The 13,170-nt window shown below is 32.6% G+C and overlaps 2 protein-coding genes across 2 annotated transcripts; one reads left to right on the top strand and one right to left on the bottom strand.

Annotated features, from left to right (window-relative positions):
- Positions 1-968: 968 nt before the first annotated feature.
- On the top strand, positions 969-2,603 carry LOC131606698 (spermidine hydroxycinnamoyl transferase-like). The gene has a single exon (XM_058878862.1). The coding sequence runs from the start codon at positions 970-972 to the stop codon at positions 2,395-2,397; it is 1,428 nt and encodes a 475-aa protein (XP_058734845.1). The 5' UTR covers position 969; the 3' UTR covers positions 2,398-2,603.
- A 1,175-nt stretch (positions 2,604-3,778) lies between these two features.
- LOC131641783 (uncharacterized) lies at positions 3,779-10,887 on the bottom strand. Its single transcript, XM_058912113.1, has 3 exons — positions 10,812-10,887; positions 9,374-10,543; positions 3,779-5,265 (listed from the first exon to the last, which is right to left on the bottom strand). The coding sequence occupies exons 1-3, from the start codon at positions 10,885-10,887 to the stop codon at positions 3,818-3,820; spliced, it is 2,694 nt and encodes an 897-aa protein (XP_058768096.1). The 3' UTR covers positions 3,779-3,817.
- Positions 10,888-13,170: the final 2,283 nt, after the last annotated feature.

Below are 13,170 nucleotides of genomic sequence, written 5' to 3'. Positions count from 1 at the left end.
ATTAAGTTACTGATGAATTTTTTGAATACTAGCGAGAACAAATTTGGAATGTTAACGGGAACACGAAGTTACTGATCAAAATAATAAATATTAACCGGAACATGAAATTACTGATCAAAATATTTAATATTAACAAGAACATGAAGTTATTGAATAAAATATTCAATATTAACGAGAACATAAATTACTGATCAAAATATTGAATATTAACGGGAACATTAAGTTACTGATCAAAATATTAAATATTTACGGGAAAATGATGTTTATTGATCAAAATATCTCAAACTTTTGTACAACCTATTGAAAAAAAATTTCTATATTTTACACCTATTATTAAGACATTTACCTCTACAATAATATTAATATTGAACACAATAACAAAGCCATAGCGGATACCCGTGCGTCCGTATCACACTTGTTAAAACTTTGAAGCCAGCTAGCACATGGGAAAAGCAGAAGAGAACGTCCTATGTGTCAGCGTGCTTTTTTTCTATTCACTTATTGGTAAGAAAAAATGACACATGTACGTACAATGATGCTCCGCTTAGTTGAGAGGAATAAAGATATTTTGTGGTTTTAAATTGATACAAGAAAAATGCAAAAGACAAAAGTACAAAAACTATGTCGGAAATTATTGGAGACTTGTAATTAATAGCATGATTTAAGATATATACATTACATGCGCCCCAGCTGGCTTCAAATTTCAACTAAAGGCAAATGTGATAATTATAAAAAATATATATTAATAAATAAATTTTATTTAAATTAACACGAAATTTTATTATAATAATAAGTGTCTAAAATTTAAAATTTTCATTAATGGGTCTATTTATTTTCACTTCATTGTTTCATATTTATTAGAAAGATAAATAGAACTTATAGATAGTACAAAAATGATATTTCAAATATTCCAACCTCATACTAGTATATAAAAGACACCTATATTGAACTCGTAAGTCTCACAAATAAATGCATCAAAACTATTGTGAAAGAAACATTAAATCAACCATGTCATCAGCTATAACTTTGAAAGGTTGTTACACTGTGAAACCAATAGAACCAACATGGAGTGGCTGTATATCATTAACAGAATGTGATCAAGTTGGATTCATGACCCATGTTCCACTTCTTTACTTTTACCGCCCCCCACAAAACTGGCTTACCTCCCCCACTAAAATTGCCACCATTTTGAAACACTCACTAAGTAGAGTTTTGATGCATTTTTATCTACTTGCTGGTCGTTTACGATCGAAAGAAAATTTTCGTTTTGACTTGGAATGCAACGCAAAGGGTGTTGAGTTCATTGAAGCAGAATCCTCATCAACATTATCTGATCTAGGTGACTTTTCATCTTCTTCAAACAATTACTATCGTTACCTTTTCCCGCACGTTGACTACACGCTCCCAATTCACGAGCTTCCTTTGCTTTTGATTCAACTCACCAAATTCAAATGTGGTGACATTAGCATTAGTGTGTTAATCTCACATGCTGTTGTCGATGGACAAAGTACGTCGCATTTTCTCAATGAGTGGGCTCAGCTTGCACGGGGAGAGCCTTTGAAAAGGGTTCCATGTCTTGATAGAACCATGTTACATGGTAAGAAACCATGCAATAGTGTTAATGAGTGGAAGTTTAATGAACCTCCGGTTTTGTTGGGAAATTCAGATGGTAAGGTTGAAGAAAGCAAGAAAAAAACAAGGGTGGAAAAAATCAAATTAAATAAAGCACAAGTTGAAAAGTTGAGAAAAATAGCGAATGAGAGTTGGAATAAACATAGTAATGATCGAGGTTTTTCAAGATATGAAACGATAGCCGGTCATATGTGGAGAAGTGCATGTAAAGCTAGAGGGCATAAAAATGAGCAACCAACCATGCTCGGTGTCATTGTTGACTGGAGAAGTCGTGTGAAACCTAGTTTACCAAAAGAGTATTTTGGAAATGCTGTATATGATCTAATGGCTACTAGTCTTGCTGGTGATTTGATCTCTAAGCCATTAGGGTATGCTTCAAGTAAGATAAAGGAAACAATTGAGAAAATGAATGATGAATATGTGAGGTTGATGACTGAGTACTTAAAGAAGCTAGATGATTTGACTAACTTTCAAAATCTTCATGAGATTGTGAGTGGTAATATTGTGCCTTTTTATCAAAATCCTAATTTAGGAGTGGTTAGTTGGTTGACATTGCCATTTCACAAACTTGATTTTGGATGGGGGAATGAGCTTTATATGGAGCCAGGAATACATGACATGCTTGAAGGAGAATCATTCATTCTTCCTAGTTCTCATGATGATGGATCTTTGATGATTTATATTTGCTTGCAAGAGGTCTATATGGATGCCTTTAAAAGACATTTTTATGAAGATCTTGAGCTGGAGACTCTGTCAAAGTTGTAAATTGAATGTTTTGAAAACAGCAGGGAGTATCTGTATTTGTAATATTTAATTATTTTGTTTTAGTATAAATTTGTCATTCAGAAAAGAGCTTGGACTATTATTTTGTGTACTAGAAAAATAGTAATTTACCTCTAGCAAGAAATCAAATCATGATGAAATATTTTATGATTTACCGATCGATAACTATGAGAGCCTTCGTAAAATTTCAATCATATTTCTATTCAATAGTCAGGACAACTCTTTTAGTAAAGTCTTGAATGGTTTATGTAGGTAAGAATTTGTTATATATTTTGAGCTGTACAGACAACAATATCAGTTAAATTACCAAACCATATATATATATATATATATATATATATATATATATATATATATATATATATATATATATATATATATATATATATATATATATATATATATATATATATATATATATATATATATATATATATATATATATATATATATATATATATATATATATACTGTCATCTAATTAGAATTCACCAATCAGTATTACATGACTTATTTGTTATGAGATTCTTCAATGGCCTTTTTGTATCTATCATTTTTGTTGAAGGCTCTTGTATTCATCCATATCTCAGGCGCTAACAATCCAAATAGTTTTCATGACAGATGTTCTATTATTTATGACTTTAAATTAGGCTCTATTTTTGGGTTTTCTGTGTTGAGTTTTATTTTTTGTTGAAAACAATTAAGGGATATGAATTTGTAGAAGGTTTTCCTCCTCTAGAATCATGTTATAACATGAATTGTAGTGACAGGGTTACTTAATTTTGAAATCATTCGCAGGTGGAGAAATATGAGATTTTTATTTTATACATTGAAAGTTTTGGGAATTTTATCAAAATGAGAGTTTTATACATAAAAGGTTAATGGTTTGAAAGCAAGAATTTTTTTACCCATAGAAGAATATAAAGAGACACTTGATTGAGTAGAGAAGATGAAGCAGTATTGACAACATTCATTCTTAATTAAGAGAATTTTGTCTTAATTTCTCTTTTATTGAAAAAATATTTTATGTATTATAATATGTGTTTAATGAGACCATATTAGTTATTTTAAGTTGTATTTTATGTATTATAATTAATACAATTGATGCACTTTGATTATAAACAATTCTTAACGTTCTATTAGTTTGGATATTCACTTCTAAAAAATCTTAAGACAAAATATTGAATTATTTCAGATACACATATTCAAAAATTTCCTAAAAATAAAATATTGAGTGCGTTCGAAAATGCATCTCCGAATGTCATTTTCAAATTTTTAGAGGTTTATTTCACCCCTATAAAAAAGTATTAAAAATTCACTTCTCTTAATAGATGAACAAAATCACTAATAACAAGATATAACATCGTTGAAAGAGAAAATTTAACTGCCATAAATAATTCTTTTACAATCGTCCTTGAAGGAATTCAAACTCAGCACCTTGATAAAAATGTCTCTTAAATTTATCCATATGGTCCTCTTGCAGACACATATAAATCAACAAAGACCCATCATCATGAGGACTAGGAAGAATCAACGAGTCTCCCTCAAGTTCTTCATGAAATCCTGGCCCCATATAAATCTCTTTTCCCCATCCAAAATCCATTCCATAAATTGGTAATTCCAACCAACTAACCACCCCTAAATTAGGATTTCGATAAAAAGACACCTCTTCACCACTCCCTATATCATGAATATCTTGAAACTTAGTCAAATCATGTTGCTTTTTAAAATACTCAACCCCCAACCTCACATACTCATCATTTACTTGCTCTATTGCTTCTCTTATCCTACTTGAAGCATATCCTAATGGCTTAGACATCAAATCACCAGCCATACTAGTAGCCAACACATCTAATATTGCATTTCCAAAATACTCTTTTGGTAAATTAGGTTTAACGCGACTCCTCCAATCAACACAAACACCAATCGCAGTTGGTTGGTCATTTTTATGGCCTCTAGCTTTACATGCACTTCTCCAAATATGAGCGGTTATCGTTTCATACCTTGAATAATCTCGATCATTACTAGATTTATTCCAACTCTCATTCGCTATTTTTCTCAACTTTTCAACTTGTTTTTCACTCACTTTGAGTATAGCATTTTTTGTTTTCTCCTTCCTTTCATCAACATTACTATCCAAATTTTCCAACAAAAGCGGTAGTTGATTATACTCCCATCCGCTGGCATTATTGCATGGTTCTCCACCATGCAACACATTTCTATCGAGAAATGGCGCCCTTTTCAAAGATTCTCCACGTGCAAGTTGAGCCCATTCAAAAATGAAATGCGTCACACTCTGTCCATCACTAACTATGTGAGAGATTAAGAAACTAATGCTAATGCCACCACATGTGAATTTTGTGAGTTGAACAATAAGCAAAGGAAGCTCTTGCATTGGGAGCGTATAGTCAACGCGCGGGAAAAGGTAATGGCAATAATCATTCGAAGAAGGTGAAAAATCACCGAGATCAGATAATGCTAACGATGTTTCAGCTTCCATGAATTGAACACCCATTGCATTGCATTCTAGATCAAAACGACCATTACTTTTCCTTTGTAAACGACCAGCAAGTGGATAAAATTGAACTAGAATTTTGCTTAATGAGTGTCTCAAGGTGGTGGCAATTTTAGTAGGGGGGATAAGCCAATTTGGCGGGGGGCGGTAAAAGTAAATAAGTGGAACGTGAGTTATCATTCCTACTTGACTCCATTCGGATAATGGTAAACAACCACACCATGTTGGTTCCTTTGGTGTAACAATGTAAGAATCTTTCAATGTCATTGATGAAGATGATGACATGCTTGATTTAATGTTTCTCTTACAAAGGTTCTGTTGTTTAGTTTGTGAGACTACAAGTTCAATATATATTTGAGAGCTTCCTTATATATTAGTTTGGAGTATTTGAGAGCTTCCTATTTGGAGAGATGAAGAGAGATTACAATTTTAAAACATTAATAGTTCATTTTTTTCTTCAAAAGCATTTTTTAATTACGGATTAAACTTGTATTATTATTATTATTATTATTATTATTATTATTATTATTATTATTATTATTATTATTATTATTATTATTATTATTATGTAGGTATCCTTCTTTCTCTTAATTCACAGTGAAAACATGTGTCTATATTTTATTATACTTTATAAATTTTAATTACGATGTATAAAAATATATTATCAGTGGTTGTTATTTAAAGTATATAATTTTCCTATAAACATATTAGATATTGGTGCTTTGATATAAAATATAAAATTAGACTAGTTCGTCCCGTTAATTTAGAAATATATAATGAATACAGTAAAAATATTAATTAAAGAAATAACTTCTCTAAATATATAATAAATACAGTAAAAACATTAATTTAAAAAAAATAATTTTTCTACCCATCACAAAAAATTGAGTAATGTATTTTTAACTAATTAGATTATACCATTTAATTTTATCATATTTAATTATTTATTCAACTTTTTGAGTTAAATAAATAAAAATTCATCTTAATTTAATTTTTCATTTCTTTTTCAAATGAATGAATATTGCAAGGATCCTACTTTAAAACAGTTATAAAACACATAACCCCAAATAAGTATTAGTACCATTTAGATACACTGACATAAATATAAAGAGAAAAAAATAATACAAAATGATTTCACTAAATCATTTTTAATTTATTTTAAACTTTTGTGTGAATGTGCCCAACCAATTTCATTTGTTTTTTATTTTTGATAATGTTTTCATTTGTATTTGTGCTCAAAAAAGAATTGCCCCCTTTGAGTCAATCTTTGAGTCAATTAGAAGAGAAAGATATGCTTGAAAACGAAAATAAATCCATATATTTAAGAACAATCAATAAGAAGAGAGTAAATTTAAATATTTAAAATTTAAATTCGTTTTTAATTGATAACATGGAGTTGGTTCTGATAATGGAGAAAAGAAAAAATTTTATTTTTATTATTTAATTTATAAAAAATTGTGATTGATTGTGTATAAGTCTAAGTGTTATGGTTGTATTTTCTCAATTAGAATTATTAAATATTACTCATTTATAATAAAAGATTCTTTTTTAGATACATTAAATAAATAATGTATCGAAACAGTATGTTATTCAAATGCATTATTTATTTAATACAGTATATCTAAAAAAATAATCTTTCCTTATAAATGAGACCGGAATACAATATATTGATATTTATCTACTTTTTGTCTCTCAATGTGATTCATGTGTCACTTTTTTGTAACCAATAAGAAAAAAGATTAATGGCAGACATCCTGCGACATAGAACGTACAGTACGACTTCAATTTTTGGCTTTACCCATCTGCATCACGTGATTTTGCACTAATGACAGATGTCTACCTCAATCAGGAAAAAGAATAATAATTGCAAGCGGACAAGTTGGATAACTTTACCTATATGAGCTGTCTCATTTATATTGGTTTAAAAATATACAATTTACCATGTCATCAAGAAAGTCAATAATTTTGGTAATATATTTTTTTATAATTACAAATTCACCCATATGTCTTTAACGAGGTAGGAGTAATAGTTTCCAATGCACCTAGGTCCCAAAGCTTGCAGTTTTTAACTACAAAAACCTGATGAATAATGGCATTAAAAAATACAATAAATTGAGATATACGTCTCATCACTTGCTTTTAAATGAGAATATTTGGCTTGTGATTTTGTGAATGTTAAAATTGTGAAGTAGTACTAGTATATGTTGTACGTGCTACTGTGATGTATTAAAAAAACAAAATACATATAATATTTTAAATTGTGTCCAAATAATTCACATAAATGAATTTAAATTGTAAATTTTAAATTCTAAATTGTGATATAAATAATTTAATATTAAAATATAGAAGAAGAAAATAAATTAAATCTAAAGTAACATTACTATTTAATAGTAAATACCAATTTCTTAAATAAATATCTAACATGTAAACATATGTAACTGTATAAACATAAAATGCAAAACATAAATTATATAATTAATAATTACATTAATTAATTAGTCTTAAAATTTAAAATAAGTAAAAATATTATAAGTTTAGTAGTACACTATGGTCAAAATTAGTTTTATAAATAAATATCTAATATATAGTACTATTTGGGAGAAAAAAAATAACTATAATTTGTTTTTGCCTAATGAACTATTATCTTTATTTAATTATGTATATGTACTTGCGGTGAATACAACCCTACAGCTCCTGTCAAATTTTTTTTTTTTTATGAAAATTTAAAAATTTTTACTTTTTTACTTTTTTATAATAATGTATTTGTAAATTATGTTTTTTAAATTAATTTTTTTGAAAAAAAATAGTTAAACAATCTAAATTGGTTTTTAACAAAAATTTGGTTAACTAAATTATTTATAATATGTGGTTCAATTCATTAAATATTGTTAAGGATTTAAGTCTCATGTTCCTCTATCTACTATTGTCCCTTCATGGTTGTTTACGTGCATTTAAAATCATATATGCACGCTGATGTGTATTATCTCCCAATTAGGTATGTTGATTATGAGTTGATCTATCAAATCGGACGGGTTGGCCCATGCCCAGAACTAGAGCCTGGCTCCTAAAAATCCAAAAGGTACACAATCCATCAAGCATGTGGCCTGTAAGAGTGCAACTTAAATTATTTGGGATGTACACTTTGGAAAATGTATGGGCTCTCTTGAGCCCGTGTATATATTTGTCCTAGGTGTATGGATATGTACATAGCCACCAACCATGTGGCCCGCAAGGGCGAAATGCTTATGGAAAAAGTCTTGATTTTGTTTGATCTTATTACTCTACGAGTCAGTAACTAACTCGACCTGCTAATTTAAATTGGGATGTACATAGCCCAAAAACATGAGGCCCATAAGGGTGAGATGCTTAAGGAGCAAGTTCTCCTGGCTTTGTCAAAATTATCCTAGAGCTCGACTTATCTTTAAGGAATGCTCATGCTTTATGAACAGAGAGCCCAACAGTTTCTCATCATGTGCTTTCGAGTTGAAGTTGCGTCAAAGAACATAGAGCCAGAATGTTCCAGGTTTATGCTCACACTAAGAGCTTTGAATTTATGCATGAAGCCCGCATTAGGAACTTAGCTTCTACTATTCAAAATTTGAGAGATTAGTATATGAGAGATCATTTGAAAATTTCTTCTCATCGAACACTTTCTCAGTGTTTGTGTTTTGATTTATTCAACATAGCCACTTCTAACCATCACAGATCTAAGACTTGTCTCTATTTGTTCTTGGTTACAGAAGGTGGTGAGCATAGAATGTGTCTCATCCTTATATAAGAGAATCTTTACTCAGATTCTTCAGCATTGATCATTTAGCGAAAACTTAACTGGACTTCATTCCATTGATTTGATACAAATTTTACTTTGTCAAAAAGATCAATGTACAAAAGTTCTTGTTTCTATTTTCCATATGCTGAATGAGTTATTCTTCAAACCTTTATCCCTTCAGGATATTTGAGAAAGAATAATATCACATCCTATTCCTTCGTAGTTTTGGATTTTATAATCTTTTTCATGGTTTGACTCCAAAACTTACCACCTTTAGGCTTAAGTTCCAGGCTTTAGAACATATACCTTCTTCCCTCCATGTGATGCAAGAAATCAGAGTCTAGGTACCATGACATGTGTCTCAATTTCTCTACTGAGAATATCTGAAACATAGATTCTTTGTTTCTTGGGTACCCATAGTTTCTTGGGTCCTTTCTTGTTAGACTTCCCAGAGTTTTTAACAACCTTAGGTTTAGCAGCAGAATAATCATATTTACAGGATTTAAAACAAGGAGGTATAGCCATAGGTTTTGCCTTAGGTTTAGAATCAAATTTCTCTTTTTATTTTCCTTTATCTTTCGACATAAACCCAACAGTTATAAAATGGGAAGGAAGAGGATTAGGTTTGTCTTCCTTATTAAAATTAGATTCACCATAGGAGTTATAGCCAATACCATCTGCCCCATTTTTGCTTACGCCATATATCAAAGAAGCCAACGTGCTTCTCCCTATGCTTCTGAATAGGAACTTTTGAAAAGCTTTGTCATATTTTTTAATGACATAATCAGTACTCTCGGAAGCTTCTGGAGGATCTCTCGTGCCTTTGAGTGAAAAGTTCTCATCTTTAAGAAAGAAAATATCTTCATTTAAAATAAAGAGATATTCCTTAACCTTGCTTTTTTCAAAAGATATGAATTCATGGGATTTTTTAAGTTCTTTGAAATCAATCTTGAGTAACTCATGTCTTTTCAGAATTTCGGTTAAGGATGTACACAATTTTAAATGAGAAAGATCAGAAAATACCTCTTTGAGGGTTACCTCTTCTTCACCTGATTCTGAGCCAGCTTTGCCTTTTGAAGGGATCTCTGCTTCTGAAGTTCCTACGCAAGCTATTAGAGCTATGTTGGCCTGATCTTCTTGAGACTCATCTTCTAAGGAGTCAGAGTCTTCCCAAGTTGCCATCAACCTTTTCTTCTTGCTTTGTAAAGCTTTCTTCTTGGAATTGTCCTTCTGTAGTTCAGGATATCCGTACTTGAGGTGTCCCGCCTTGTTGCATTCATAACAAATGACTTCTTTGCCACTAGACTTTCTTTGGTCAGAAGTAGACTCTAAGCGACCATCAGTCATTCTAAAACCTCTGAACTTGTTTCCTTGATTTCTCTTCCAGAGAAGGTTAACCCTTCTAGATAGCAGAAACAAATCATCTTCGATACCATTAGAATCTTCGTCAGAATCCTCGATCTCTTTGGCTTGAAGAGCCATGGACTTCTCAGAACTTGTGACAAATTTGAGTGCAATAGATTTTACCTTCTTCTGAGGTTGATCTTGTTCTAGCTCAATCTCATGACTTCTTAGAGAACTCACCATTTCCTCTAGAGAAGTGTTATTCAGATCTTTTGTAAGCTTAAGTGCAGTTACCACAGGCCTCCATTTAGATGTAAAGCTTCTGATAATTTTCTTTATGTGATCTGAGGTGGAGTATCCTTTATTCAGAACTCTTTGTCTTGCAACTAAGGTTTGAAATCTTGAGAACATCGTCTCAATAGTTTCTTCATCTTCCATTTTGAAAGCTTCATACTTCTGAATCAAGGCCAGCGCCTTGGTTTCCTTTACTTGATCATTACCTGCATGAGGTCATTCTGAGAGAGTCAAATATAGACTTAGCCGAGTCTTTATTTGTGATCTTCTCATACTCAGTGTAAGAAATAACATTAATCAAAATGGTTCTTTTATTTGTGATCCTTTTTCTATTGATCAGTCATAGCTCTTCCTTCAAGCAGCTTTCCATTTCCATCAGTGGGATGTTCGTAGCCTTCTACTACCATATCCTAAAGATTAAAGACGAGACCTCGAAAGAAACATTATGTCTTTCCAATATTCAAAAATTTTAACCATTAAAGATGGGAGGTTTAGAATTGTAGCTTTCATTTGAAACTGGAGCAGGAGGTGGTGGAGTAAGATCAACCATAGTGTTTGTGAAACTCGTCTGGATCTTTATCTGATACGGTTAAGTGTATAAAACCAGAACCAGAGCTCTAATGCCAATTGAAGTTGCAAGAAACACAAGAAAGGGGTGTTTGAATTGGGTTGCACCAAATAGATGAACACGATTATTTTTATCATGATTCACTGTTAACGAAGTTACTTCTGTCCACCCGCGATTGTGATTTTTTCTTCTCAATAAATACTCAATACACTATAACCAAACTGATTACAAAAAACCACACTGACCGTAGCTAATGCCTGCTTGAGACTCCTGACTAGCACCTAACATTCTCAAGGAAACAACCACAATAAGCTCCGATCAAACTCGCCGACAACTCCAACAAGTTCAACTGATCCTTATTGTGAAACCACTATGACCGCAACCACAGTCTTCCCGGGGCTTCTGACTAGCACCCAGTCCCCCAAGGAAACAATCAACCAAGTTGATTACACGTGTGTATTACAAGCTTATTCTAATAAGCATATTACACAATGTTTAAGTACAACAACACAAAAGTGTTAATAAGCAAGATACGAACAAAAGCTCCTTGCTAAAAATATATAACTATACAAAGAACTAGTAAAGGACCTGTGCGTTCGCACGGGTCACACAAAGTCGATATAAACAATAAATAAATATATAACGATGGTTAATAAATATATAAAAGATACGCAACTTAAAAAGAAAAAACATTTGAAATTATAATTGTCATATAAATATTAATTTAATATAGTTAGAAATATATACTTTAGTTGTAACACTCCATACATATATGTCTAGAATAATATGTAGTGATGTTATAAATGGTACATGAAACATACATAAGCGGTAAAGACAAGGAATTAAAATCGTATACAATTCAAATGTCCAACTGAAAACGTATATGATCGGCTTGTCTTCAACAATGCACAGCGGAAAGGTAATGTCTAACAAGGTCTTCCTGCCAATTGCTTATCCATAGGCTTCAAGCAATCCATCCAGCAATCCATCCAGCAATCCATCTACCTCTAACCTGTTCCTGAAAAATATTAAGAGGAATGGGGTGAGATTACTAAATCTTAGTGAGTTCCCCTATCTTACGGGTTCGCTCGGTTCTACAAGGTGCATGCAATCAAACGGATTCACCGAGAATCCAGGTTTTCCTCACGGCCAGGTGCAAATACAAACAAGGGTACACCGTCAATGGAAGTCCCATAACTATCCAATGAGGTAAAAACAACAACAGGCTCAACGCCAGCACAAACAAGTATGCAGACCCGTACCCATGTACGAGGAATCCAGGAGTATAATCTGCCTGTCTACCTAGGCTGCCAAACCACACCCTCAGTGAGTTACACCCGTACATCGCATCAAGAGACTTGCACAAGCACATCGCAAGACTAATCGGATACTCCTCCTAAATGGAATCCATCCGAGATGAGTTACAGCCGTGACATTGCCTAAGTGGCGTCCGACCCCATCACTGTTCATACGCAGATGAGTTAACATCGAGTGCAAATACGCCATCTTGACAATACGAGCCCACCGGGCGAAAGCCTAGTGATCTTGCCTACGTGGCATCACTAGAGGTGAATCAGAAGTAATATTACCTACGTGGCATTACTTCTCCACCATACCAAGCACGTCGATATGTTAACGTCGAGTGGGATACGCCCCGTAGGCCCTCACAAGCATATCGCAATGGTAGCTCAGGTGTGCAAAACATACCGAGAACGCAGATGAGTTAACGTCGAGTGGGATACGCCCCGTAGGCCCTCACAAGCACATCGCAACGGTAATGATGGAACTAAGTCCATAAACAGGCCTTACCACCTAGTAGCTTAAGCTTACTCCGATTCAAGCATACACAGATCATCAATATCACACAACACAGTATCAGCCATCACACAGGCATTCACATCCGAATGTTCAACCGGAACGAACGGAAAATAATGCATAACCATACATAACATTACATGTGATTTATAACTCATCCAACATGCATATCAATGTCATAACCAAAGTGTAATCATGCATTTAATCATCATAGAAACACATATTTACTCGAACAATTCCTTGATAATTCTCAATCCAAAATAAGAGGCTTTCAGTTCCCAATTCAGAACGAAACTGCACTCGATAGGGGAAAGTATAAATTCAGCATCAGACTAATTCGCTACGCGAACTGCCAGCGAAGCCCCGATTCGCTACAGCGAGCAGTAGTGAGCTCTAGCGAGTAAATCAACTCAACTCCCAAACTTATTCGCTACTCGTTCGCCACAGCGA

This window comes from Vicia villosa, linkage group LG1 (genome assembly GCF_029867415.1).
Source record: "Vicia villosa cultivar HV-30 ecotype Madison, WI linkage group LG1, Vvil1.0, whole genome shotgun sequence".
In the NCBI taxonomy this organism is placed as follows: Eukaryota; Viridiplantae; Streptophyta; class Magnoliopsida; order Fabales; family Fabaceae; genus Vicia; species Vicia villosa.
Note: the sequence above shows the minus strand (reverse complement) of the source record. Positions and strands in the feature narration are given on the sequence as shown.

Coding starts and splice junctions, on each gene's coding strand:
- LOC131606698 (XM_058878862.1), top strand. CDS start 970: ATGCATCAAAACTATTGTGAAAGAAACATTAAATCAACCATGTCATCA.
- LOC131641783 (XM_058912113.1), bottom strand. CDS start 10,887: ATGGTTGATCTTACTCCACCACCTCCTGCTCCAGTTTCAAATGAAAGC. Junction 10,544..10,811: donor TAAACCTCCCATCTTTAATG/GTTAAAATTTTT, acceptor GACCTCATGCAG/GTAATGATCAAGTAAAGGAA. Junction 5,266..9,373: donor AAGCAAAAATGGGGCAGATG/GTATTGGCTATA, acceptor TTGAACTTGTAG/TCTCACAAACTAAACAACAG.